The sequence below is a fragment of the Aureobasidium pullulans genome (assembly GCF_000721785.1).
Source record: "Aureobasidium pullulans EXF-150 unplaced genomic scaffold scaffold_42, whole genome shotgun sequence".
Lineage (NCBI taxonomy): Eukaryota > Fungi > Ascomycota > Dothideomycetes > Dothideales > Saccotheciaceae > Aureobasidium > Aureobasidium pullulans.
This window is the reverse complement of record NW_021941062.1, coordinates 55437-81152: the sequence shown is the minus strand read 5'-3', so window position 1 is coordinate 81152 and position 25716 is coordinate 55437. Positions and strand designations below refer to the sequence as shown.

At 49.5% G+C, this 25716-nt stretch overlaps 13 protein-coding genes across 13 annotated transcripts; 7 read left to right on the top strand and 6 right to left on the bottom strand.

Annotated features, from left to right (window-relative positions):
• Positions 1 to 63: 63 nt before the first annotated feature.
• M438DRAFT_410031 (putative choline dehydrogenase) lies at positions 64 to 2184 on the bottom strand (the record flags this gene model as incomplete). Its single annotated transcript, XM_029910062.1, has 4 exons — positions 64 to 213; positions 274 to 481; positions 539 to 1777; positions 1834 to 2184. 4 exons carry the CDS (start codon positions 2182 to 2184, stop codon positions 170 to 172), a joined length of 1842 nt encoding a protein of 613 aa, XP_029754932.1. The 3' UTR covers positions 64 to 169.
• Positions 2185 to 3193: 1009 nt separating this feature from the next.
• On the bottom strand, positions 3194 to 5361 carry M438DRAFT_378696 (DAO-domain-containing protein; the record flags this gene model as incomplete). The annotated part of the gene is made up of 2 exons (XM_029908842.1): positions 3194 to 4554; positions 5337 to 5361. 2 exons carry the CDS (start codon positions 5359 to 5361, stop codon positions 3194 to 3196), a joined length of 1386 nt encoding a protein of 461 aa, XP_029754931.1.
• A 1-nt stretch (position 5362) lies between these two features.
• M438DRAFT_245019 (uncharacterized protein) lies at positions 5363 to 6438 on the top strand (the record flags this gene model as incomplete). The annotated part of the gene is made up of 3 exons (XM_029899579.1): positions 5363 to 5563; positions 5615 to 5765; positions 5816 to 6438. Coding segments are annotated over 3 exons (975 nt in total), but the record flags the coding sequence as incomplete, so codon positions are not given.
• A 177-nt stretch (positions 6439 to 6615) lies between these two features.
• On the bottom strand, positions 6616 to 7331 carry M438DRAFT_378695 (uncharacterized protein; the record flags this gene model as incomplete). The annotated part of the gene is made up of 2 exons (XM_029908841.1): positions 6616 to 7164; positions 7200 to 7331. 2 exons carry the CDS (start codon positions 7329 to 7331, stop codon positions 6616 to 6618), a joined length of 681 nt encoding a protein of 226 aa, XP_029754929.1.
• Positions 7332 to 7790: 459 nt separating this feature from the next.
• M438DRAFT_340402 (NAD(P)-binding protein) lies at positions 7791 to 8444 on the top strand (the record flags this gene model as incomplete). The annotated part of the gene is made up of 1 exon (XM_029904318.1): positions 7791 to 8444. The coding sequence occupies one exon, from the start codon at positions 7791 to 7793 to the stop codon at positions 8442 to 8444; it is 654 nt and encodes a 217-aa protein (XP_029754928.1).
• A 175-nt stretch (positions 8445 to 8619) lies between these two features.
• Positions 8620 to 9732, bottom strand: M438DRAFT_340401 (uncharacterized protein; the record flags this gene model as incomplete). The annotated part of the gene is made up of 4 exons (XM_029904317.1): positions 8620 to 8945; positions 9002 to 9154; positions 9203 to 9521; positions 9574 to 9732. The coding sequence occupies 4 exons, from the start codon at positions 9730 to 9732 to the stop codon at positions 8620 to 8622; spliced, it is 957 nt and encodes a 318-aa protein (XP_029754927.1).
• Positions 9733 to 10328: 596 nt separating this feature from the next.
• M438DRAFT_360273 (uncharacterized protein) lies at positions 10329 to 10962 on the top strand (the record flags this gene model as incomplete). Its single annotated transcript, XM_029907422.1, has 3 exons — positions 10329 to 10611; positions 10665 to 10794; positions 10848 to 10962. 3 exons carry the CDS (start codon positions 10329 to 10331, stop codon positions 10960 to 10962), a joined length of 528 nt encoding a protein of 175 aa, XP_029754926.1.
• An 861-nt stretch (positions 10963 to 11823) lies between these two features.
• Positions 11824 to 12482, top strand: M438DRAFT_350223 (uncharacterized protein). The gene has a single exon (XM_029906582.1). It carries the CDS (start codon positions 11854 to 11856, stop codon positions 12358 to 12360), a length of 507 nt encoding a protein of 168 aa, XP_029754925.1. The 5' UTR covers positions 11824 to 11853; the 3' UTR covers positions 12361 to 12482.
• Positions 12483 to 12488: 6 nt separating this feature from the next.
• M438DRAFT_340400 (putative MFS polyamine transporter) lies at positions 12489 to 14054 on the bottom strand (the record flags this gene model as incomplete). The annotated part of the gene is made up of 4 exons (XM_029904316.1): positions 12489 to 12664; positions 12717 to 12771; positions 12820 to 13834; positions 13885 to 14054. The coding sequence occupies 4 exons, from the start codon at positions 14052 to 14054 to the stop codon at positions 12489 to 12491; spliced, it is 1416 nt and encodes a 471-aa protein (XP_029754924.1).
• A 799-nt stretch (positions 14055 to 14853) lies between these two features.
• M438DRAFT_169389 (P-loop containing nucleoside triphosphate hydrolase protein) lies at positions 14854 to 17215 on the top strand. Its single transcript, XM_029899105.1, has 2 exons — positions 14854 to 15061; positions 15147 to 17215. Exon 2 carries the CDS (start codon positions 15275 to 15277, stop codon positions 17198 to 17200), a length of 1926 nt encoding a protein of 641 aa, XP_029754923.1. The 5' UTR covers positions 14854 to 15061; positions 15147 to 15274; the 3' UTR covers positions 17201 to 17215.
• A 2063-nt stretch (positions 17216 to 19278) lies between these two features.
• On the top strand, positions 19279 to 21626 carry M438DRAFT_410028 (uncharacterized protein; the record flags this gene model as incomplete). The annotated part of the gene is made up of 2 exons (XM_029910061.1): positions 19279 to 19417; positions 19467 to 21626. The coding sequence occupies 2 exons, from the start codon at positions 19279 to 19281 to the stop codon at positions 21578 to 21580; spliced, it is 2253 nt and encodes a 750-aa protein (XP_029754922.1). The 3' UTR covers positions 21581 to 21626.
• Positions 21627 to 21647: 21 nt separating this feature from the next.
• On the bottom strand, positions 21648 to 23418 carry M438DRAFT_285059 (uncharacterized protein; the record flags this gene model as incomplete). The annotated part of the gene is made up of 5 exons (XM_029901501.1): positions 21648 to 21768; positions 21828 to 22265; positions 22318 to 22671; positions 22721 to 23116; positions 23171 to 23418. 5 exons carry the CDS (start codon positions 23416 to 23418, stop codon positions 21648 to 21650), a joined length of 1557 nt encoding a protein of 518 aa, XP_029754921.1.
• A 457-nt stretch (positions 23419 to 23875) lies between these two features.
• Positions 23876 to 25510, top strand: M438DRAFT_360268 (Metallo-dependent hydrolase; the record flags this gene model as incomplete). The annotated part of the gene is made up of 1 exon (XM_029907421.1): positions 23876 to 25510. The coding sequence occupies one exon, from the start codon at positions 23876 to 23878 to the stop codon at positions 25508 to 25510; it is 1635 nt and encodes a 544-aa protein (XP_029754920.1).
• Between the last annotated feature and the right edge of the window lie 206 nt (positions 25511 to 25716).

Genomic DNA, 25716 nt, shown 5'->3' with positions numbered 1-25716 from the left:
GAAAAACTATCACCAAAGACTTGTGAAGACGGGTGAAACTAGTTCATTTACTCCCTTATACACAACCGTATACAATTACTTAGCACCAAAACTCCGTGTATCAATCAGCTCCCTGGATTCGCAACCCAGACTGTCAACATCCTTCACAATTCCGATGACGATCCGGCGATCACGAATGCAAGATCTGAGCGGCAATCTTCTCGGCCAAGGCGTCTTTTTCTGTCAGCAATTCAAGAACATCATCAAGTCGGCTGGGAGAGGATATATACTCACAAACTGTAGCCATGGGATGCCCTGGAAGTAAGAAGGGGAAAGAGCTGGCGTCGACCACACGAAGTCCAGTAACGCCGATGACATTGGCATTCGAATCGACAACGGCATTCTTGTCACCCTTTTTACCCATGGCGCAGGTGCACGAAGCGTGAAAGACTGAGCCAACAGATTGCTTGATCAGCTGGAGCAGGTCGGCATCCGAGGAGACCTGTTGAAAGTTAGCTGAAATGTAAATGCGTAACTACACATGATGAAGATCACGTACCTGAAGACCAGGGAAAACTTCCTGACCAATCAAGGCTGGGGCGATGGCCTTTGTAGCGAAGATCTCGCGCACGCGTCTATAGCCAGCCAACGCGACTTCTTGATCGACCGGGCTTGTTAACCATCCGGGATCAATGACGGGCGCATCGTTTGTATCGGCACTGCTGATAGTGACCGAACCGCGTGATTGAGGGGCTTCAAGTGCAATGGCGATAGTAGCATAATTGTATTCATCTGCTGGTTGACTTCCGTTCTCTTGGTAGCCCAGGTAGCCTCCCATACTGAGAAACTCAATCTCAGGCCAATCTGGCTGGAGTGAGTTAAGGACCGATCGTGTGGCCGAGGAGAAGTTGCCTCGCAGATGTGCTGGAAGTTTTTCCCATCCGCCGAAGTCGCCCACGGGACTGGTCAAGATACCCGATTGTTGCGTGTTGAATAGGTCCACGGCCTGAGCAGCAAAAGCAGGGTTCGCCATGGCCGATGCAGTGATGACATTAACACGGTAGCTGGGCCCCATCAAGATATGATCTTGCAGATTCTGACCTACACCAGGACGGTCCGCGATGACGGGAATCTTGTACTTCGACAGGGTGGCAGCAGGGCCGATACCAGAGACCATCAGCAGTTGGGGTGACTGGAAAGCTCCCGCCGAGAGGATGACTTCGCGTTTTGCCGACAAGGTATATTGCTGACTTCCGGTCGAAGCAAGGACACCCTTTGCCTTTTTGCCGGAGAAGACAACCTTCTTGGCCATGGTGTTGGTGTAGATATGCAAGTTGGAACGACTTGATGCAGAAGTCAAGAAAGCGGTCTCAGATGACTCGCGCTTCTGATTGTGTTGGAGAGTCGCAATGACATAGGACGAGCCCATGAGGACTCCACTTGTGACTCCATTGCTGACTGCAATACCAACTTCTTGCATCCCTTTCTGGACCCACGAAGACATTGCCTGAGCGTAATTCGGGAAAGTGATGGAGAGCGGACCACCCGTTCCGAGACTAGCAGAGTCATACTGCGGTGTAGCGTTCAAGGCTCGCTTGGCCATGTCCGGGGGAGTGAAATCGAGACTCTTTTGGAAATAAGGCAACCATTTGTCGTATGTGTAAGAGCTGTCTCCTACCATGTCAGCCCACTGTTGGTAAGAGCCTTTGGTGCCTCTGAGATAGCCCATGTAGTTACGAGCGCTGCTACCTCCCAGACATTTGCCTCGAGGGTAGTGAATCTCTGCACCGAACACTCCCTGTCATACCGAATCAGTTTAGAATTCCCCCAGCAACAAGAACAATAATTACTGACCTTCTGCGGGACTGTGACAAAGTCCCAATCCAGGTTGGGATTTGTGTCTTTCGGGTCTTTTCCAGTCCAAGAAGAGTCGAAGAGCGGGATTTCGCTTGTGTTGCCAAAGCTTTCGTAGTACGTGCCAGCTTCAATGACTGCCACGCTTCTCGAGCCGTCTTCCGAGAGTCTTGCCGCTATCGCCAGACCAGCAGTACCTCCTCCGACAACAACGTAGTCGTAGATCGCTGATCCAGGAGTCGCTTGAACACTGTTTCGAGGCAACAAGTTCTTGTTGTATACGAAAGGTGCTGCTTGTGAGATGGAAGCAAGGGTCAAGAAAAGCCCGGCGGCGCTGAAAAGAAAGCTCATGCTGGCGCTTGAAGATGGGAGCTCGATGTGATGAAAGCTCACATTCTTGCGGCAAGAATGTTTGATTTAAATCATCCGACAGAGACCAGAGCGGGAGCCTGGAATAGATTCTCTCCGATAGCTGAGAGAGGAAGCATCCTCCAACTCCTTCATGCCGCGTAGTCTCGATTGACAACAGAGGAACTGAGCGTGGCCGTTGCAAGCCTTAGCTGAGGAGACGGTCTTGTCACCACCTGATCGAAAGCCATAATGTTAGTAAAGCTAGCAAAGCTGAAAAGGATCAATCCTCAAGCGAGCATGAGACGAGCAAACTTCTATGGAATGGAGAGTGAGTAGCTGAAGGATCTCGGGGTTCTGGACTATCTCGGAAAGCCTGGGCACAACGTGGAAGGCCTCACTTTGTTGGCTGTCCGGGCGCTGGGCGTTGTCGTGAATGCGACGGAATAGAGTCATGAGCTTCGTTGAAGGGCACAATCGCAGTCAGAGCGTGGAATTTCATGCGTAGCGGGTAAGGCTGGAGTACGGGAGTCGCTGGGTAGCCGAGTGTAAGCGAACTGTGGCGCATATTCGCGCAGTGACCATAACGTGTTGAATGCGCCGATCACGAGAAGATTACGGGAGAAACTGTCCTCCTGCCTTCATGCTGCATCTCAACTCAGCTGCATCACGAAATCATCGCGTTTGGATCTCGACAATAACGCCGCGGCAACGCGATAAAGCGCACCTCATCCTAAATTAGTTCTGGCGTTTGAGTAGACTCTGCAAGCATGATTCATCCGATCATACCAGCATCACGTCAAAGTCCTTCGATCTATTATAGTCGCACCAGCGATGTCTCCCAAAGGACGTGGGCGGAAGAATTCATCCGACGTCAAAATTGGGACATCCGACGCAGCTTCGACTTGGTAATTGCAGTGATTTTGCGAATCTTCACCGAGCAGAACGACAGTAATGTGAAGTAATGCAGCGTCATGTAACAAGGTTTCATTATGAATAGACCACAACTATACTAGAGTCCATCACCTGCAAGAGCCTTGTTCAATCTTCCATGACTGTAACGAAAAGACTCGGGAAGCTTCGTGTCCTGCCACGACCCACCAAGCACCAGCTTGACTAAACCAGGCACACAGCTGAAGATACGGGCCATACCATGTCCGTTGAAACCAGCACAAATGAACTGTCCTTCAAAACCATCGATCTCACCAATGTAGGGCACCTTGTCAGGGGTCATGGCAATCAGACCTGACCAAGCATGGTCCAAGCCTTCTCCATGCCTCTTCTTCTGATAGTGTGCTCTCGGGAACAACGAATCAAACTTCTCCAGACCTTCCATCACCAACTCATCGGTGTAAGACGTTTCATCAAACGTAAACCCGCTGGGTTTGGCGACACCGAAAATTATCATGCCATCTACCGCCATTTGAGTCAAAGCATAATAACGGTGCTTTTCATATCTGAGAGCCATTGAGGTCTTCAAGACATTGCTGCCTGAGAAAGCTTGAGTCGGGATCAGTGAGTGCATCTGTACTTTGATTGGGGTGAGAAGCATTGCTGACAGCTGAGGAAGTAGAGCTCCTGCATATGCGTTGGTACAATGTATGACTCTGCCTGCAGCCACGACTCCTCGATCTGTGTGAATATTCCATTTGTCGTTTTCTCCTCGAGTGACTTGGCTGACTGGACAGTTGGTGTACAGTCTGCAGCCTTTCTCTATGGAGTCGGTGAGTAACCACTGCGCAAGTTTCACAGGATGGATCGAGGCCGCTGGCCACTCCCATGCAGTCAGAGCATCGCGCACGCCAGTCCGGAATTTCGCAGCATCGCCTTCATGTAATTTGATATGGTCCAAGCTGCCGCCAGCATTGGCATACTGTTCGACGTTGTCCATCTCGTCCTGTGCAATTTCTCGAGTAAGACAAACATCGAAAGTTTGCTTGGGTTGGAAATCGCAATCGATGTTGTGCTTTTGGACAAATTGTTGAACGGAAGTTAGAACAACTCGCTCGTTGTTGACGATATGTAGAGCCTCGTCTGTTCCGTGGATAGCAGCATAATCGTTGAACCCACTGCAAGCATCAGGACGGACATGGCCTGCATTGCGGCCGGTTGAGCCAGAGACAGCTTCTCTGGCTTCCAGAATCAGAATTTCATCAGGTCTAACGCCCGCTTGAATAAGCTCGAACGCTGTCAATGCGCCTGAGAGGCCCGATCCGATGATGGCGTAGGGCATGGTGGTCGGCAGCGGACCGGTTTCATTTGCTCTGAGATAAGGAAATCCACGTGTTGTGCGATGCCAATAAGATAGTGCAGCATTTGGGTATGGAAGTTCAGGTCGTAGGTTTTGCAATACTCCAAAAGGAGAGGGAGAATCTGGATTAACTTGGCGGGAAGGCATCTTGGATTGCTTGACAGGCTGGAGGGATAATCGTTCGTGCTCTGAATTTCCAAAATGGACGTCGACTTCGGAATCGTATGCCTGCTTCATATCTGGAAAACGGCATGTACTTGACTACTTCGGGGATTACAAAGCAGCTGCAGCTGAAACTGCCAGGCTTTTGAGATGACTGCATTCTCAACGTGATATACAAGCGCCAAAGCAAACTTACGTGAACTTGCAGAAAATCCTTCTAGGTAGCCGTGGGGATAGTGGCGCCCAGGTCAACGTAAAAAACTTGAGATACCATTTGCCACATCGGGATAATATTGCGCTGCAATCGCTTGCGCAGGTGTAGCACGAAAGCCTGACGAGACGGAGCGAAGGATTCCAGAAAGCGTTTTGTTAACCACGCATCAAGTTGATTGGTGGAGAAGTTGCTGCGAGAATCCACCGTGTACGCTTGTACAGCTCCGGAAGGATTGCTAGATGTATCAGCATCCAGATAGCAAAGCATACAAATAGCAGTGGGAAAGCTTGGATTTGTCGCTCAACAACAACAAGCCTTACTCTCAGATCAAGACTTCAGACCCCAAGATCAACACCATGGCACCTGCTGCAGTTTCAATTTACTCGTCGGATGACTCTGACCTTGCAAACAGTATTTCAGGTCTTGTTGTCGAGAAAGTCAAAGGAGTTCACACCGCCGTGACAGAGATACATGACGACTCTCAATCAGACTCCGAAGAGACATTTACATCCCGTTCAACCTCCTCGCCCGATGTACTTGGTGATTTCTCCATCGAGGCAGAACACTTCCGTCTATCGTTCGATGTTTTGAATGTCCTAGAGAAGTATGGCACCCATATCGGATTGTCAGATACCACTACACCCACAGGCCATGCCTCATGGAGCGGAAAACTCCGGTTCTTGCCCCATGTCTATCATCACATCTCGAGATCTTCACCGGTCCAGCTCACGATGCCAGCTTTCCCATGCAAGAGTGTGAGTTTGTCTCATCAACCTAAGATACCCGTTTGGCTAACATATCTGTAGCTGAACCGCGAGAACAAAGTCCTAGGCCATCTCCCAGACCTTGGAGAAGAACTTGCTCTTCGCCGTTTAAATGCAATGGCCAAGGATGTCAAGAAGATCTATGAGTTCGGGGCCATGGTTAACATCGCCTCTGACGGAGTTCTATTCAACGGTGAGTGTGACGAGATCCACAGCAACTCCGGTGCTAACGTCTGATGCTAGATGTCCTTGGTATCAGCGATCAAGATTGTTGGGACTATGGAGTCGAGCTTCAAGCTATCATCAAAGAGAAAGAACTAGAACACATCAGGTTCAGGCCTTGCATGAGTGTGCTTGGCTTCATCTGCGACGATGGCTTAACGGAGAAAGCATTCCTCGACACGGCACATCTGTGCCGTGAGGAGCTCGAAACACGTTTCGCTCCAACAGAGCAACACCTTACAGAGCTAATCAAGAGCGACAAGGATACAATGCTGACCTACTGCGGCATGGTCAAGTTTTTACAATCCGAGATGGAGACGAGTGTGTCGCTCAAAGGGCTAGGAAGCAGTGCCAGAATTAGACTATACAAGAAGACGGCAAAGAAGATGATGAGACGATCCGAAGCGTTCACAGGCGCCATTCGGGCCCTGTTTCCTCACCACGTCCGCCTATCGATGCATCCATCCTCAGGTGCTTCCAAGCTTTCCATAGCATTGATCCCGGGGGCAGATGGCGGATTCCAGAAGTCGCCTTGGCACAGTTGCATTGCCGTGAAATCAAACGGTCAACCAGCTTGTGTCCACTCTGAGGAAGTCAGGGACACTCATGACCTCATTCTGAAAGATGGACGTCCGTACTTTTTTCAGGAACGATTTAGATAATCATCGAGTAAGGAACAGAACGTTATTGAGTATTGTTGAGACTTCAAGCACCCTTTGTCGCGAAGTGGGAACATGAGATGACTTGCCATTGTATTCGCATGAGGTTTACAATCGATGTGGTCGTTAAAGCGTGTAGACATGCTATCTTTGCCTAGATTGTCATGAAGCAGGCGTATCTTCAATGCGAAAAACATACTTCGTAGCACTGTTCTTTCCATCCTTCAAGTCTTTTAATGCCTGGTCTACTGCGTGCAGACCTCCAGGCCGGACCTCAAAAGGACGGCCTTTGGAAGTTCCCGCTTGCATAGCCTTCGTGAGCCAGCGAGCTGTCACCAATCCCAAATCACGAGCGTCTGCTCCATGAGACCCGTTGTCAGTATTGTGTACCACGCCGACCGAAGTGATGGTCTTGGTGGCAGACGTTATCTCTGCGTCGCTCGGCATGACAAGATTAATTGCGCCCTCAGGCGTGACGATCTCATTCAGAACCTTCTGACTCGATTTTCCAATGACTGGGTCCAGTCCATGAAGCACTGGGCCGTAGTTCCCAGCCTCAAGGTGCTTCTTGATCTTGCTTATCATCTCGTCCGCACCATCTCTGTAGTCGAAGATTGCATCGCCTTTGGTGGTATCAACAATGGTTTTGACGTAGTCGGTGCCCTTTCCAGCGATTGCGATGATTGGTTGAATGTTGCTGTTGCGTGCAAGCTTGACAGCGTATGCACCGACAGATGTATTTGCACCAAAGGTGTAGGTTTGGTTGCAGGATTCCAAGAAGTAGGAAGTTGGAGATTGCGGAACAGTGCGACAGAGGCAGTGAAAGCCGCGAGTGGGATCGTCGCAGCTTCTACATTCACAAGGTCAATGCAAATCATTCAGTAGTTACAGAGAACGACGTACCCTCAAAGGAAATCTATGGAGGAATGTGGAAAGTGGTCCAGTCCCACCCAAGCGCATACTCTGCGTACGACCCTCCTGGATACGCCATTTCATGGAAAGCCGCGACGCGATCGCCTTTCTAATCTCGAATCAACGCATCCCGAGTCAGCTTTGACAGACTACATCATCCAAACATCTACAATGAGTGTCTCAACCACGAAACCAACCATCTTGATTCTTGGCTCGTCCGGCCAGATTGGCAGCTTGGTCGGCAAACATCTTGAAGAGAACCACGACATTCGCCTTCGCCTATGTTCTCGGCGTGAAATGCCGTGGAAGATTTTCGCAAGGAGGGTAAAGAGGCGGTCAAGTTGGATCTGGATGATCCGAGCACCTTCGCACTCGCTCTGGCAGGGGTGGATCGCGCCTTTCTATTGACAGGCTACACGGTGGCAATGCTCACGCAAAGCAAGACCTTCATAGACGCTGCCAAAAAGGCAGGGGTGAAGCATATTGTCCATCTGGGAATCTTTGGCGAGTGGGATACCACTGACCCTCATCTTGTCTGGCACCAAATGATCGAAACATACATCAAGGCCAGTGGTATCGCCTGGACGAACCTCCACCCAAACGTCTTCACGGACAACCTATTCGGCGCCACCGTCCCGAAGAAGACTCAACTGATGCTTTACTGGGGGACAGCTTGTGTGGGATGGGTTGCTGTGAGCGATATCGCAGCGATGGCAGCAGCAGTCCTGCATGAGGGGCCAGAGAAGCACAATGAACGTGATTACGGGATGAGCATCGATGTGTTGGACGAATCAGAAGTTGCTTCCATCTTCAGCGAAACCACCGGCCGCAGCATCACTTTCAGTCTCAAGACATGGGAAGATTTCAAGGCCTTGGTCTCAGCTCCGGATTCAGGAGCAGAGCCGTGGTATGCTGGAGGCAGCACCGATTTCATGAGGCAGGTTGCTGATGGTCAGATGGGCTACATCGGAACCATTCGGGACGACGTTCCTTATGTGCTTGGAAGACCTGCCTTGACATTCAAACAGTGGGCAACTGAGCGCAAGGAAGACTTTATCAAAATCCTTTCGAAGGAGTAGAAACATATTTGCATCCACTAATATGAGAGATATCGCAATCAATCTGAGACGCTCTTAGACAGCTAGCTTTGCTGTACTCAACCAAATTAGAATATATCGCTGCTTTGCAAGGCTTACAAAGCCCACAATCCTAAAGTCCGCCATGTCCAAGACCGCCGGTTCTCTTATCCACTGTTCAGGAGGAATTGCTGTTATGAGTGATGGTTTCGTAGGACTTGTGCACTGACTTGACCTCACATCTTGCGATTGTCGAGCGCTTCAGAATGGTCTTCTCTGTAGCATCGTACTCGATACATCCATTGACGTCCTCCGTTGAACACAGCGGCAAGAGTTTCTTCTTGCTCATTTCACAGAAGTATCCATCGGCGCCGATGAAGTCAGGACCCCAGGATGTGTTGGAGTAGCAAAGCTCTTTTGCAAGCTGACTTGAAATATCAGAAGTGATGAGGCGGTTGATAATCCATTCAGGACGGTCGAAGTCGGATCGTTTGGCAAGTTGTCCTGTTGGGTATCATCAGCACGCATGGAGAGTGGAGATGAACACCTGTTTGACTTACCAGCAATCGATCCATCATCCTTTCCAAAGATAGTGAATGCGCAATGATCGTTGTTGCCCACTGTATCTTGGACATTTTCGCCATACGCCGAAGTTCTGAACTTCATAGCTGCACTGACGGTACCATCTGTGTAATCAGAGTCGACCCATGTACCTGGGATCAAGTCAGTCATAGCTCCCAAGTCGTTCACATCTTACAAACATCTGGGAATATAGTCCACGTTTGAGTCCTTGAACTTGCCAGCCTTTTGGTTGCCGACGTGCCATCTTTGTAGACATTCAGCTCCGATATCTCCTGTCCATGCGCCTCCAGGTGTATCGTCGCGCTGTCCGACGGCAATCCAAGAGATACAAGTGGCATCTGCCGCATTCGAGATTCCCACGAAAGATGCTTGTTCGCCAGGAGAGCTTTGATCAATCGTGAAGGTAACCGAATCGCCCTCTGCCACTTTCTGACCATTTGCTTGCCCGATGAATTCGTTGAGAATGTTGAAACCATAGACAGCACTGAATTTTCCGCCCTAGTTTTGAACTGTCAGTGAAATTGCTGTGCTGGAGAAAGACAGAACTCACTAGGTTGTTGACATCATCACCGATTCGAGATATCCCGACTTTGATGTTGACTGTGGTTCCTTGCGGTGCTTGGTCTTCTGGAAGGAGGCCTTTGAAAAAGTCGACAATCCCCAGACCTCCGCTGAGCAAGCCATCGGCGTCGATGAATCCCACGGACATAGCGATGGTTCGATGAGAAGGTCTGACGAGGAGCTACTGTTTTGATGAGTTGATGAAATGATAGGAACGAGGACGAATGACTTGGATGGTAGGAGAGATTGCGATAGCTCGAGACACAGTTCTTTATATGATTTACTGGTCGCAGGGAACATCTGTTACCCTCTAGCAAATTTTCAACGCAGTTTTGGTACCTGAATTGGTGTATGTCGTTTCCGGATGCTTGCTGCGGCACGGCAAATGGCCCTGGCGGTCTTGTAAGGCCACATCGTCTCCAACAAGCTGTGCTGCTTGTTGAGGGGAACTATACATCAAATTCTTGGCTTCACCGCCACAATATTTGCAGGTATTCTGGTTGCTAGAACAGTCACATCGCTGGCTTGTGTGAGAGAACGCAAAACGGATCTACAAATCTATTTTTGCTTCAGTCGTGAACTTCTCTCCTTTCACGAAGTTACAGGTTGCAGGACACCAGTCGTGACTCGCCGTCATTGTCCAGGCTGTGCATTAGCATAATGACCAACTGCATATGACGCTGTGGCATACAACAATCTGCAGTTGTTTCCCTGGATAGGAGGGAATCAAGAGTTGGGTTGGCCATGGCTAGATACAACACATGGGGCCTGCAGCGACGGAAGACGACTTCTTCAGACGAAAGACTTCAAATACGGACTCGTTCTCTCCTTGTCTTGAGAGATCCCATCACAGGAATCACATACCATTCCAGTCAAACACACAAAGTTCTCATCATGAAGTTATCATTTTTCCTCTTGACCATCGCCATTTCAGGTGTCATGATGTCTCCCACTATCAACAGAAGGCAGAACGACGTGCAGAAGTGCGTCAAAGGGCAGGGAGACATGAAGGGCAAAGCATACGACGGTAAGTTAATCATCTTCCTAGTCTTTGAGATGCTGATATGCAATACTGCGTAGGGCCAGTCAACAATTGCAAGAAAGAATGCTTTCTCAACGAAGGTCCTGATCAACCAAACGCTGGGCTCCTATGCAAGGGATACTGCCGAGTAGTTGGTCACCCGGGGCCTATCAGCGAATGTAGAGGCGGGTACTCGGTCCATCTTGAATGTTCGTAACGAGACTAACAATAGCTCAAAACAGGTTCTTCGCCGTGAGCCGCTTCATTGTGTGGGTTGTGGCGCCGACGACAACCAAGATCATGGGCTGCCAGGCAGGAACGAACATGGCTTCTATCTGCTGCCGAAACATGCGATAAGAGATGAGAGCGATCTTTGAGTTGGATAGCTAGACTAAATGAGAGTGACAGAGTCGTCGTACGAATTCCATGTGTTGCTCGCTATTTCTGAACTTGTATCCGAGTTGCACCATGTGTCGACTGTTTTTGACAGAATAAAAGCATTTGGACTGCTTCTGATCCTCTGGCGGCTAAATCAGGGGTTCAACGTTAGCCGCCTTGATAAAGGTGATGTTTTGGGACGCGGTCCGATCCAGACTCCGGGATCGCTTCCTCCACTTGGCAACAGCTTTTGGAAGGCACCCTATCTTCTTTTCGCTCAACGTGCATACCAACACCGACATCGACAGTTGTGTGTGTGAGAATTGCTTGCCAGTGGGGATTTCCAGAATTGGAAGAACACCGCCTGGCGTTGCCACCGCATGCGGCCTTGAACACGTTTATCAGTCACACAGTGGCTCAATCCTTCCAAGACGCAGTGATCGACTAGTGCGACGTGTTGGTTCAGGTTGACTGCTGCAAATCAATCAAGCCGCCGTGCAACATCCTTGGCCCACGTCGTCACTCCCAGAAGATAGCTGCAGGGTTTTGTTCAAGACCAAGCCATATCCTCCTTCTTCCAGCCCTAGCTTTCCCCTCTGTTCTTGCTTCAAGTCCATTCCTGACTCGCCCGTGTCTCATTAATCATGCCTTCTGCAACACCGAAATCCTGGGCCTTGTTGATATTCACTCTGGCCTTGTTGTTTGCTCAATGTCGAGCACAATCCAGCAATGGGTAAGTGGTTCAATTTCCAACCCCCTGCAAGATAGTAGCCCCCTTCCAGCATTAACTTGACTGTCACGTTTTCGGAAAATGATGCTGGAAATTGCGCCAATACAAGCACTGAACAGGGTATAACATTTTCGACAGCCATGATCCCATACTACAGCGTATGCTTTAACCTCGACGAGTTGTTCATCGAAAACAACAATACCGGAATAGTCCAACAGAGTGAGATACTACAAAACCGACCGACGAACTTCAGTTGGTCCGCATCCGGCAACGAGAACTATAACCTTCAGGCCAACTACTCTCAGGTGTGGTATCAGCAGACCAACATCACAGGCAATATTGGCGCAGGACGAGATGCTGCAAGACAGCTGAGCGTGTACTCGGGAAGAGACTGTCATTCGATCAACGGATCAAAACTTCGAACTTTGGAGCCTTGGATTGGATGGACGTGTCAGAGTGAGGCTGGAGGACAGTGTGACACGGTTCCAATCAGCATCAAGAGTTTTCTGATTGCTGATGCTTCATCGATCAACAATGGCTATCCAAAGTGCTGGGACGATGCAGTCATGGGTGGTGCTTCGAGAGCGCGAGTCGCGAGCTTGTGGATGGTTGGCGTTGTTGTAGTTGCAGCAGTCCTTCTGTTGTAGTCAGCGCGGTTAATGTCGAAGCAGAGGTGATGAATCATGGATGACCTTACGACAGCATCTCTGCATAATGGTGTAGTGTGTTTCAGGGAGCCTCATACTTCCCAATTTACACATGAACGCCTGCCCCATCATCGCAACTTGTGACCAAACTTGAACAAAAGCCAAGGGATTGGCATGAGCAAGACAGCAATGAAGGCGAAGATGCTACTCGCCCAATGGGGGCCAAGTGACTGGTACATCTGAATGGTGAAAAGTGGAAACACTGCACCAAGAAGATATCGCAAAACACCATTTGCTGCGATCGCTGTCAAGAAGTCAGATGGGGATATACGCAGCAATAACTTGAATGAACTCACCTGAAGCTGCAGCTCTGGCTTTGTATACATCAACCATGTATGTGATCGAAGACAGCTAAGAATAATGAGCAAAAAAGATCTCAAGATCAAACAAATTACTCACGAAGATGGAGAATGAGCCGAGACCAAATGGTATACCAGCGGCAACGAGAGCTGCCCAATTGCCATTCATTTTGACTTCCCACGCATACCAGAAAAGACTGATTGGTAAGAAGATGCTGCCTACCATACCAGCGTACAATCGATGCTCTGGTGCAGCAGTACCATTACCAGCTGCTACTGCCTTTGCGAAGAGGGTCTTGTCAAAAGTGCCAAACATTAGGGCGGCCAGAAGGTAACCAATGATGACACTGATGAAGCTCAGGCCTACTTCGCGGGTGTTGAAGTGATAATACCTTTGCAGAACGTACGAGGCACTTCCAAAGTAGCTGAACACTGTAGCGTAGGCGAATGCGGTGTAGAGTGAGAGTGATATGACAATGGGCTCTGTACATAGCATTTTTGTCGGACGCTTGATTCCAATCAGAACCTTTTCGGCTGCCGCAGCGAACAAGCCTTTTCCATTCGCCAGCTCTTGAACATAGCCATGTCTTTGCGTAAGGATGGTGTGTGAAGTCTCGCTCATGATGATAGATCCAATCCAGATGGGCGCCCCTACGATCATCAATAGCCACATGGTCCATCTCCAGTCATCGTTGCGGTCATGTAATATATAAGCACCCGCAAGTGGGCCAAGGGTTGGTCCGAGAAAAGGTCCAAGGATAAAGAATAAAGATGCTGTTCCACCACTCTTTCCCAGAGCCCAGACATCTGCGATCGTGCCAGCACCGATAGCGACCGTGGAAGATCCGAGAATACCGGCAAGCGAACGGCAGGCGAGTAATGTACCGAAACTTTGAGCAGCTCCAGCACCCCCTGTAAAAGCCAGTAGCATGGTGAGCGAAGCGACGTAAACATATTTTCTGCCAAAGACTTCCGACAAAGGTGCGATAAACAATGGTCCAATTGCGATACCCATTGTGTAGAGGGTCAAAGACAAAAGTGCTTGTGTACGTGGAATGCCAAATTCCTGCATCAACATTGGCGTCGCTGGAACGATGATAGATGTCGCGAAAGTGCTGCGATGTGTCAAATTTAGTTTCCTCGACTGTTTCTATCATAAACTTACGCTTCAAACGCTGCACAACATGGTATAACGGTGTGAAAGACTCTTCTCGGAGTGCTCCAGTGGATAGGATTTCTCGTTTCGCGTGAATCATCCCAAGTCAGAGATGCTTCTGGCTCTTCATTTGAGCCGACAGGGGATGGCTTCTCCGGATCAGAGTTTGGAGATTCCATGGCGACCAAGGTTATGGAGCCGTTTGATGATCGATGTCGAGTTTCGAAGGCTCGATCGCTGAAGCAGCCAGGGAGTTCACGGCTTTTTGACTGTCGCAAGGCGACAAGGGTGTTTCTCCCCGCCTAAAATCTGTGGTGTCCCTCATGGCTGAACTTGATGCCGTAATCAGGAGCGTCGCATGAAATGCAGCGGTCCATGGTGTCGGGAGGTGTGAGTAAAGCATCGGAAGTTGTTTTGATGATTCAACATCGTCAAAATGTGGGGGCAAGGCAGCGCCGACTCCCGAGGCACCGAGGCCATACCTTCTCTCGACTTCATCTGATCCTTCGCTTCCTCTGTTGATTCATATCGCAGATACATCTCATCGGCAGCTGGTAGCGCGGATATCGTGGATGGGACTGAAGCAAGCGATGGCCGGGTAAGCATCCGAACCTGCATACAATTCTTTCGAGGCTCGAGAGGCGCAATTGGAGAAATCTTTTGGGTGCTCCGGTCCACTGGACCTACCTTGACAACGACGCAAATGATTTTTGTAGGAGACCGCCGTGTGGTCGTTGTGCTGGCACGAAGTCTTGCTTGACCTGCAGACACAATGTCTTCGCCATTCATCTGGAGGCCCAAGTCGACCGCTGAAGCAGATCTCCTGACTCGGGCGATTGAAACCAGAAGATAGGAGCAAGCACAGCATTTCAATCTTGACGACGATGAGCGCGACTCTACCGACAACCAAGTAGTACCCCTGTTGACAAACTAGCAAAGACATATACAATTGATGATGAGCTCGAATTCTCGGCCAATAAGAATCGAGCAACTAGTATCGAGTCAATTTTTCAGAAACGGTAACCCGCGGACCCCGGACGGTGTCGCAACTCGAAGACCGCGAACGAGAATTTGAGTGTTGAACAACAAACTCCACGCTCGAATTTCATGAGCCGCGTTGCAATACTGTTTCAGGGACTTTACATCGTGTTTCTGACCTATAGGAGCTAGCACCGGCGCACAAAGGGTATGTGCGCCCATAAATCCAGTTCGATGGTTGAGCCTCCCGCCAGACCCGTTAAAGAACTGACCGCGATGTGATGGGTGCACAGCTCCATGATCCAAGACACGGTGACGGTGCATGGAAGTACCTACCTTGAGTCATCACTCCTAGTTTACTAGCAGCAACGTACATATACAACACGCCCGCGACTCATATCGAATTAATCCGATACCTGCTATGTTACCCCAATCATCAAGATCGCCTGGCCAAGGCTCGGAAGACTTCGACCCTCTCCTCGAGTTAGCACTACCTCAAACTCCTACAGACGACTATATCGAGGTTTTAGACGACATCAGCGACGACGAGAGTGACGATGATCAAGACGTGAAGGATGCGCGCGCCAAAAGATTGAGCGAAACCAATGGCTGGCTTGGCTATCTTCGGGATTTCACAATCTTCATTCCTTTCGTGGTTCCTCGGAAAGACTTCAAAATACAACTATGCTTACTCCTCTGCATCATTACTTTCACTCTGGAAAGAGTCATACAAGCTGCTATTCCATACACGCTCGGACTAATTGCGGACAAGATCACGTCTGGTGTCATGCCAATCCGAGAACTGCTCATCTTCCTTGCACTGGACGTTGCTAATTGTGAGTCTGGCCTGTTACTTGTCCAAGAGTTATCCAAGATTCCCATCAAGCAATTCTCATACCGGGGTCTCACCAATGCGGCTTTCAACCATGTCATGGCTCAGTCGATTGATTTTCATTCTACACAAGACTCGGCTGAGGTCATGAAAGCAGTCGAACAAGGCGAGTCGCTAGGCATGGTACTCCAAACAGTGGTCTTCGACATCGCACCGCCGCTGGTAGATGTCATTGTCGCTTGTGCGATATTTTACCGAAAGTTCAACCCTGCAGTGGCATTGATATTGCTCGGTTCGTGCATTATCTACCTGATCGCACAAGGCTTCTCGACCAAACTCACAGCTGCTAACCGGAGAGACACGGCTAGAGCGGAGCGATTCCAGATCCGCAAAATACATCAAGCTATTCAAGGATGGCAGACCGTGGCCTACTTCAATCAGTTCAAGCGTGAGGCCAAAACCCTCTCGGACGCAGTCTTTACTCACTCGGCAACAAGGGCGAAGTTTGAAAGAAAGCAGGCATTGATACAAGCTGTGGTGGAGCTTTCAATACCCGCGACTTGGTTTGCACTTGCCTACATGATTTTGCAGCGTATCGCAGCTGGAAAAACTCCGCCTGGGGACTTCGTCTTCTTCCTGACATATTGGGATGCAATCATTTACCCACTTCAATACCTGATCAACCATATCCGATGGTTAGCAGGTGACTTTGTGGATGCTGAACGACTTCTTCTGTTGTTGAAGACGAAACCTTCGGTTGTAGATGCACCCGAAGCACATCCGCTTGCTGTTCGCGATGGCGGAGTTCGCTTCGAAGACGTATCTTTCATGTACGACGAAGGCCGTTATGCGCTACGCAACATTTCATTCACTGCTTCGCCTGGTCAAACTATCGCATTTGTCGGGCAGACCGGCGCTGGCAAATCTTCCATTCTGAAACTTTTGCTACGACTACACGACATCACATCTGGCAGCATCACGATATCTGACCAGCAGATACAGAACGTCACTTTGAGTTCCCTTCGCGATGCCATCAGCGTTGTTCCTCAGACGCCAATGTTCTTCAACGCCTCAATCATAGAGAATGTTCGCTATGCACGTAGCTCGGCGACGGATGAAGAGGTCTTTGAAGCGTGCCGTGCAGCTGCAATTCATGATACCATCATGCGTCATTCTGATGGCTACAACACGCAGGTCGGAGAGCGTGGCGTCAAGCTATCTGGTGGCGAGGCGCAGAGACTAGCCATCGCAAGGGCACTGTTAAGAAACACGCCAATCGTATTGCTAGATGAAGCGACAAGCGCTATTGATACAGTGACGGAAGGAAAGGTCAAGGGTGCGCTTGAAAGGCTCAAACAAGGGAGGACTGTCCTCGTCGTTGCCCATCGCCTAAGCACTATCGCCGATGCGGATCAAATATTGGTGCTGCATGAAGGCGAAATCGTCGAAAGAGGGCGACACCAGGAACTTTGCGAAGTTAAAGGAAATTATTGGGCTCTTTGGGTACAGTCATAGCGGAAGAGAAGGGAAAGTACCGACTATCTTTCATCTGAACTTTCCTTCAAACAGCCACAACTTCAACACAACCGAATAGATGCTAGCCCCGAGCATCACACAGATATTTCCCAGTCTCCAAGCTCCAGGTGTCAGTCGCCACCAAGTTTCCTTCCTCGGAATAATGCCTCGAGTTACGATCAACCAAAGCATAAACCCAACTAGGAAATGGCAGGCCATCCATATTCCACCATGCAGGTAATGTCTGCGGAGGATCTCGTGCAACGCCTCGGGAAAGCAAACAGTGCTAGTGATTGCCATAGATACGACAGATGTCTTCATAGCCGCCAGGACTTGCCAGTCAAGCACACCGAACAGTGGTTTCCGACACATAGGACAGGCTGTTTGGCAATGATCACCCATCAATTGTAAGCAGCGCTCGCAGGCTTCGTGTCTACAAGGGAGTGTTGCAAGACAGAGCTCCTCCCAGCAGACCATGCATTCTGCCTGCTTGTCTTGAACTTTCAAAGTTCGCATGAAAGTCGAATGACTCGGCATGTTCAAAGACGCGAATGATCCTGGAAGCAGATTCCAGACCGTGTAGCCCAAGGCGAGACAAAATGTCCAAACCTCGCGAGGCTGCGATAGGTGAAGGAGGCCCACACTGCATGACCAAACGACAATGTTTTGAGCAATCCGGTGCCAGGTGAGCTTTCGTCGGATGAGAGAATAGGCGAGGTCGATACCAAAGATGATGGATGCTATGATTGCCATGTATGGCAAAAGACTGACCGGTGCCCTGCGCATATCGATGGCTCTGATCATGAAGGCTAGAGATGTCAAGTCTCTGAAAACTGAGAGTTGTGCAGTTGTTGAAATCTGAGAGAAGATTGCAGAGCTGACAGAATGGTCAATAACGCGCTCTCCGGAGTTTCTTCGCTTCTCTCTAATATCACGGGCTGTTCCATATCAGGTTTCCCAGCACTACTTGCGGGTCCGGAAAGGAGGAATAGATGCAAGGCTTGGTTGTCAAACGTGAACCGTGAGTTTGAAAGTTGGATGGAAAGAGGAAACCGCCGAGGGTGCCCCGAGCGTCGAACCCACTGTCAACAACTCTCGGCCGAATTTCTGTGAAATTCCAAAATCGAGAAACTTGCAGAAAGATTGACAGAGAACGGGCAGTGTCACTGTAGGCCTTATCCAGTCCAGTCTAACCTGGTAAGTGACTATCATCAAGAACATACGGTATGCGACGAAGAAAAAAAGTTTGCACATTAGTCACGACTCGCTCACATGTTTCTCCATCAATCTCACTAAACATCCTGACTTGCATCTGAATGATACCAACATTACCACGGCATGTAAAGCTTTTTGACACAAGCATGAGTGCTGTTTATTCAGTCCTTTGGTACCAAGACATGGGACAACACCTCAGCTCATTTTATCTGCCGTTTCCACGATCGTAGGTAGAAAATGATTTGCAGTGAAGACGGTACTTTTTCACTGGAGGTCGTCATACAGCGGGCGGCCTGTCAGCCAAAGCACTAAGTTATGAACGCTGCACAAGCAAACTTTCCCGAGGCGTGGAGATTCGTTCGGCTCGCTCGGCTACCAATCAGCAACTAACCCCGGTGAGATTCTAAACATTCTCAACCTGATGCGAATTATGATGTTTCAGTTGAGTTTAATGCTCGATGGCAGTAATAGAGGGACTCGAAATTCAACCAGGAATGAGTTCCAGCTGGGCGTGGAATATTGGCATTGTCACCATGGCGTCTGCCTTCCCGCGCCTGAGCTTTTGCTCGAAAAGTCGTCGCAGCCTCTACAGAATGACTTGCCCAGCTGCTCCACACTCTACACTGGTGATAAGCCCTCATTTGGATATGATAGGCTCGACCGAGCAGCGATTGATGATGCAGCTTAGCGGCGAGAGCAGGACGGGCTAAAGTCGAAATCATGCTCCTTGATAACGTGGCGGAGAAGGCCGAGAGGCCCGCTCTGGAGCCGCGGGTACAGCGATAAGAAGCGAACGGTACGTCCACATTATTGACATCTGGCTAACAAGCTCTTCGTTGCTATATACCTGCCCTTACCTGACCATGAACATAGCTCCAATCCAGAAACGTAGCAGGAGTCGTAGAGTAGGCCACACGTTCGACAGGCCGTATGTTTGCGACCATCATGGTTGTCACAAAGCGTTCACACGGAATGAGCATCTGCAAAGACATGCTCTGAACCGTATGCGATTGATGTATGCTAGTAGCTCTCCATTCTAACGATTTACCAGATCGTGTAACTCCTAAATGGGCATGTGCGGAATGCAACATGTCGTTCAGTCGGCGAGATCTTTGGCAGTGTCATCGAAACTCTGCTCATAGTCTGGAGAGCGAGTACCGGCCTATTGAGAACAGAGACGCAAGATCAGACCATGTGGCAAATTCCTGCTCAGTGCCTAACGACACGTCTAGCATGCCTCCTCCAAACACAGCTCGCGTGGAGGATATGTCCATCGACAACGACTTCATGGACCTCTTCGGTTATCATCAGGACTTGACCACCCAATCCTTAGGTCCTGATGATTCCCATGTACCACTGACTACTACTGATGACTCTGAATGGCTTTTGGATAGCACGTTTCAATCCGGACACGAAGTGGATCATGGATCAGGAATTCTGGATCCAAACCGAAACTATACACAGCTTGCTCCCAACACAACCCAAGACGCATTGCCTTCAGGCGTACCATTGCAGGTATTTACCATCGCAGCTCACACTATAACAACTCACGATGCTTCACAACGCTGCAGGTGGCGAGTCTGCAATGCCATGACCGAAGCTCAACGGCTTGAATTGTTACTTGCCATGCGAGATGAATTAGACGCTAAGGCTTTGACGTCAGACGTATTCTCCTTGCACAATCTTACTGCTGGTGTGCACTTCTACTCGAAATATGTCTCAAGCGAGTACAATTTCCAACACTCACGCATCTTGTTTCCAGAAAAAGATGAGCAAGTCTATCTCAAGGACCACTATGGAGAAGAAGCACCACATCAATTGGCTTGGGCAGCGATCACTCTTGGCTGGGTGCTGTTGGAGCAGGAGGAGCCTAACGCAGAGTTGATCAAGGCTTCTCGTATCATACAACGCGCAATCAGGTCTTCCATCATGACTGCAATCGCGACATCTGCCTCTCCAGCGCTGTGGGTCGTTCAAACGCTTTTCCTTGTCCTGTTATTCGCCAGGTATCATGGCGAGACGGATGAGTTCGGGACCGCTTCTATACTTCACGGAGTTCTTGTGCGCCTAGTACAAAGGCTAGATTGGTCACAAGCTTCCAACGAGCTCAGTGATGTCGACCCGGACACATTGACTTACGAGCATTGGTACAAATGGATCAAAGCTGAAAGCTTGAAGCGGATCGTCTTCCAGACCTTCGTCCTTGACGTCCAACAAACAGTCCTTTTCGGAGGCAATAGCAGCATGAGTCCGTTCGAAATTGATTTGAATCTACCATGGGGCGTTTCAGTCTGGACTGCGGACAGTTTGGCGGAGTGGAGGATCAGCGTGAGGGACAGTCCCCAGAAGCCTCCAGTATTCCTCAACATGTTGCAGCAGTTCTGGAACCTTCCCAGCAGTAGTGGAAGATCAATACACATCGCGGCAAATCCGGGGGATGCACGTGTGATACTTCATGGTGTGGTCAGCATTGCGTCCGAGACATGGCGTCAGCAACGATATGCCTATATATCGAAACCAAGTGGAAGCATCCATTCCCTCAGGGCGCGGATCATGACCTCATTCGAAAATTGGATGATCTGGTGGAATGGTGATGCCAGACAGTTCTACGTTGAGGAATTCACTTGGAGGACTTGTCAATGCTTCTGCAGACTTGCGCATACGCTGTGTGAGCTCAGTTCGGCCGACTTGCAAATTGCTGCTGGCGCTACAGAGATCGAGGGGAAGCGCACAAGGCCTGATGACTTTGCAAAAGCTAGGCAAAGAATTGCTTGCTGGGCTTCTACGAGAGCTGCATCAGTGGCTGCGTCGGAAGCGGCCCGCGTCGTACAAAACCGATTCGACATCACGATTGACTCGCACCACCATTGTCACCACTGCAACTGGAGTCTGTACCTTGCAGGACTCGTATTGTGGAACTTCACATCTGCAGAACAGACTGCGACCGCAGGTATAGATCAATGTTTCCCTACCCCTGGCGTTGGTTCCACGCTTGCACGGATGGCGACAACGGAGTTCGGCTTGTACAGCCAAATTAGCAACCTCGATGTCCTGGAAGTGATGACATCCATTGTAGTATTACTCAAGAAGAGTCCAGGTGGGATGATTGAGAAAGCGATAACAGTGCTTGAAAAAGTGGCAGCTCCTCCTTTGATGGCGCTTTAAACTTCTATGATTTACTCATCCAAGGCCCGTCATGAGACTGCATGAGAATGAAACATGGCAAATGCGTCTATCTGCCAAATTTCTTCAATTCGAGATGACGCAGCACAGGGTACACGATGATGGCGAACAGCATCCCAAGCTCGATACCGACGTCGCCACCCTCTTCGCCGATCTGTCGCGCAATTGGCCTGTGTTGCATCGTTAGCTTCGTTGCACGAACGAGTGAAAAATAGATGGTGACTCTTACCCGTAATACCACGTCTGCCCCATACCGATGATAGAACCAGCGGCGCCGATACCAAATGCAAGCATTGCAGCATACCCCTTAGGGAGCTTACCGGAATCGTTCCACCCGGAGTGATCGTAGCCCGTTCGTCGACGGAAGACCCTGTCCTCGATGAGAATTATGGCGAAGAAGATGGCAGTCCAGTACGCGATGACTGCGACGGAATTGCCAATAATGGTATAGATGGAATCTCGACCGATGATGGCGATAAGGAAAACGACGATCGCGCCGACCAAATTCCAGATCATGCGGGGCACGTAGGTGGTCCATTTGCCGAAGAGTTGCATGGAGATGCTGATGCTGTACAGGTTGAAAATGTTGTTGTTGAGGGTTGAGATAGCCATGATGAAGACAAAGAAGTAGCGCACATTACCGAGTGATTCAAGGGAGTATAGAATACTGTGAGACATCAGCCAGGGAAGCGTGCCGAGACATATCAGAAGGTACTTACAGAGCAGGCGCACTTTCTCCATTTGCCTCGTAGTATTCCGCCCAGTCAGCATTGTTGAGCAAGATGCTTCCATATCCTGCTCCACAGGAATACATGAGAGTCGGGAGAAGCCATGTTCCTAAGAAGGACATGAGGAAGGGTTTCCAGCTTGGGGTCCTCTCATCGAGATAGATATAATAGTCTGCCGAGACCGCTGCCCAGCCTGATCCGCTACCGAAGATGATGGCAAAATAAGATAGTGTCAAGCCATTCTGAGTGGCAGCATCAAGTGTAGCAGTGCCAGCATTGGAAAACATTGGACTCGATTTCGCCAGCATGGCGATACAGACAATCAACGGGAACACGAACCCGATTCTAGATGGAGATCAGATTGAGGATAACTCGCAGGACCTGCTGAACATACCTCGACCAATAGTGTATGAATTTGTAGCCACCGGTAGCGATGAGCCAGCTGACCATGACAACGAGCGGAATGCCGCCGGCAACAGGAAGTCTGCCCTTCGACACGACTTCCAAAGCTTGGCCACCAAGAATCGCCATTTGTATCCCGAAAGCACCCTCAGTGATGACATTGAGGAATGCCATAAACATAGCACCGTAGTATCCAAAGGTATATCTGGAATTGGTCAGAGCTCTAAGACCGTTCCTTTTTCCAAATGTTGCAAGCCAGCCGGAGACCAAGGCTCCGAGAAAGCCAGCGCCAAAAATTATACCGACCGTTTGGGCAAAAGTGAGGTTGTAGTACAGAGGACCTATGAGCCCAGTTGCGAAGGTGCTGAGTCCCATACCGGCGGATGTCCTTATGTCAGACGTTAGTACTGTCGCATTGTGATTGGGATATGGACTAGCTCACCAGATCAGACACAGCCCAGTCCATGTTGATAAAGTCGCCTTGTGTCTTTCAACCGACGCTACTCTCTCGATACCACGAGACTCAACGCCATAATGATCGAGCTTTTGGAGGGTAGAGTAGAGTCGAAACGACCAGCTTGGCTTGATTGCGGCGCTATCGCCAATTCCAAAGTCCGATATAGGAACAGATTGGTGCACTAGGCTCTTCTCTTGCTTGTTCAGTATCGAATTGGCTTCGAGGTCCGACATCTTGTAAATGGCAAAAGTGGGTTCAATGGAAGCACAGTGGAATGAGACAGATGAGCTCAGGGAAGGTGATACGAATAATCACTGAATATATGTGTACAAATTTTCTGCATATCTTCATCATAATCACAGGGCACGAGAGCGACACAGTTGAGCCGACAATCATTGCGATAGATACCGAATTTCGCATCCGTCGTGTTCGAGCATGCCCTCAACCTATCTGACCCCATCGAGATAGGCTTGGTAGGTATGGGGTGCTATCGAGTCCGATAAGCTTGTATCTGGGGGTCAGCATATGTGGGGCGTTCGACACAGATCCGCTCGTAGATAAGATACCAAATCAACTTCGAATGCGCGGACATCGCCGCTCAGTCAACATATTCAGTCGACATGCCTTGGAAAGACTGGCCATTCTCAACTTCCGACCATATAACGGCCAAAAGCCTCGAACATAACAACCATGACTATCAAGCCACCCACTGCCATCACTTACCAGCTACCATCGAAGGATCATCTGACCTCGACTGAAGCATTTTCGAAAGCTCGAGACGCTCTCGTAAGAGCAGAAAGAGATCTTAGCTTCGTCGCCACCGCAAAACCGACAGATCTGGAGGAGAGGGCAAGCCGGATCGTTGAGAAGATAAAAACCTGGGAGGAAACCAATGTACACATGGTCCTCAATGACGGATCTGGTTTCGAAGCTGCGCACAAATATCTCCACGGAATTGACACGATTCAAAAGAGCGCTGTTCTTGAGATCGCGAAGAAGGCGCCCAAAGGAGCACTGCTACATTGCCATCTCGAGGCGATGCTACGCCCTCACGAGAGTCTCTTAATCGACGCAAGAAACCAGAAGAATCTGTATATCGAAACAGATGCGCCGCTAGTGTCGAAAGGCTTCTTTGATCATGCGCTGCCAAGATTTCAATTGCTGGCCGAGGATTCCGAACCAACCATTGGCACCAACACTTTCTCCAAGTCATACATTCCAGGATCTCTCATGAAGTACTCCCTTTTCCTCGACCAGTTTCCCGGAGGAATGCAAAGAGCTGAAGACTGGATTGCTTCGAAGATCGTACTGCATGCAAAAGACGCCTACCATGCAGAACAAACGGTGGATGGAATCTGGTCTCATTTCATGCGCACCTTTGTCGTTCTTCGAGGACTATTCAATTACGAAACTGCGTACAAGAACCATTTCCGCCGAGTCATCTGGAGTCTGGCCAGAGATGGTATCATGTACGTTGAGCTGCGCATATCAATGCACTACGGTAATTACGCACGTCGCGATGACGGCACGGCCGACCTGAACCACAAAGAGATGGTACAACTACTCTCAGATGTCCTATCTGAAGACTTGCCAAAGATGAAGGCCAAAGGTCTGCATTTCAGTGGTGCACGATTCATCTTTACTGCGTTCCGATCATGTACAAAAGATGAGATGCTTTGGTGCATCGACGATTGTATTGCGCTCAAGCAAGCTTTTCCTGACCTGATCTGTGGATTCGACATGGCGGGCCCTGAAAACGCAGGCCATCCACTCTCATTCTTCATCCCAGAGCTGCTCCTGTTCCGACAAAAGTGTGAAGATCTCAGTCTGCACATTCCTTTCATCTTTCACGCAGGCGAGACGCTTGATCACGGAGGCGAAGTCGATTCAAATCTGTACGATGCAATTCTTCTGGGCACAAAGCGTATAGGTCATGGCTACAGCCTGACCAAACATCCACTACTCATGCAACTATGCAAAGAGAATAAGATTGCTGTCGAGATATGCCCCATCTCTAACGAGGTGCTTGGCCTATGCCCGACGATCAAGAATCATCCCCTGCCAATTCTGCTTTCGAATTGTGTGCCTTGCTCTATCAACAGCGACGATCCTGGTGTATGGGAAGCAACACTCTCACACGATTTCTACCAGGTTCTGATGGGATCGAATTCTATGAGTCTAGTCGGCTGGCGTGTACTCGTCCAATGGAGCATTGAGTATAGTTGCATGGGCATGGAAGAAAAGGAGCGGGCAGAAGTCGCGTTCTTGTCGCAATGGCACCAATTCTGCCAGCATATCGTGGACTCGTATGATTCGAGATTTTGATGGTCGATACAGTAGACGGCTTGCCATATGATACAGTGGATTGTAGTTTGGTCTGCCCCTTGGCCTATGCATGAGAATCAATTCTGAGCACGAAAGAATTTGTTATTATCTTCATCGGCAATGTCCTATCTTGAATATCGTGACTGTTCCGACCATCTGTTTGCGGCGTCTTATCGACGTGCCTGAACGATCTACGAAGCTCATAG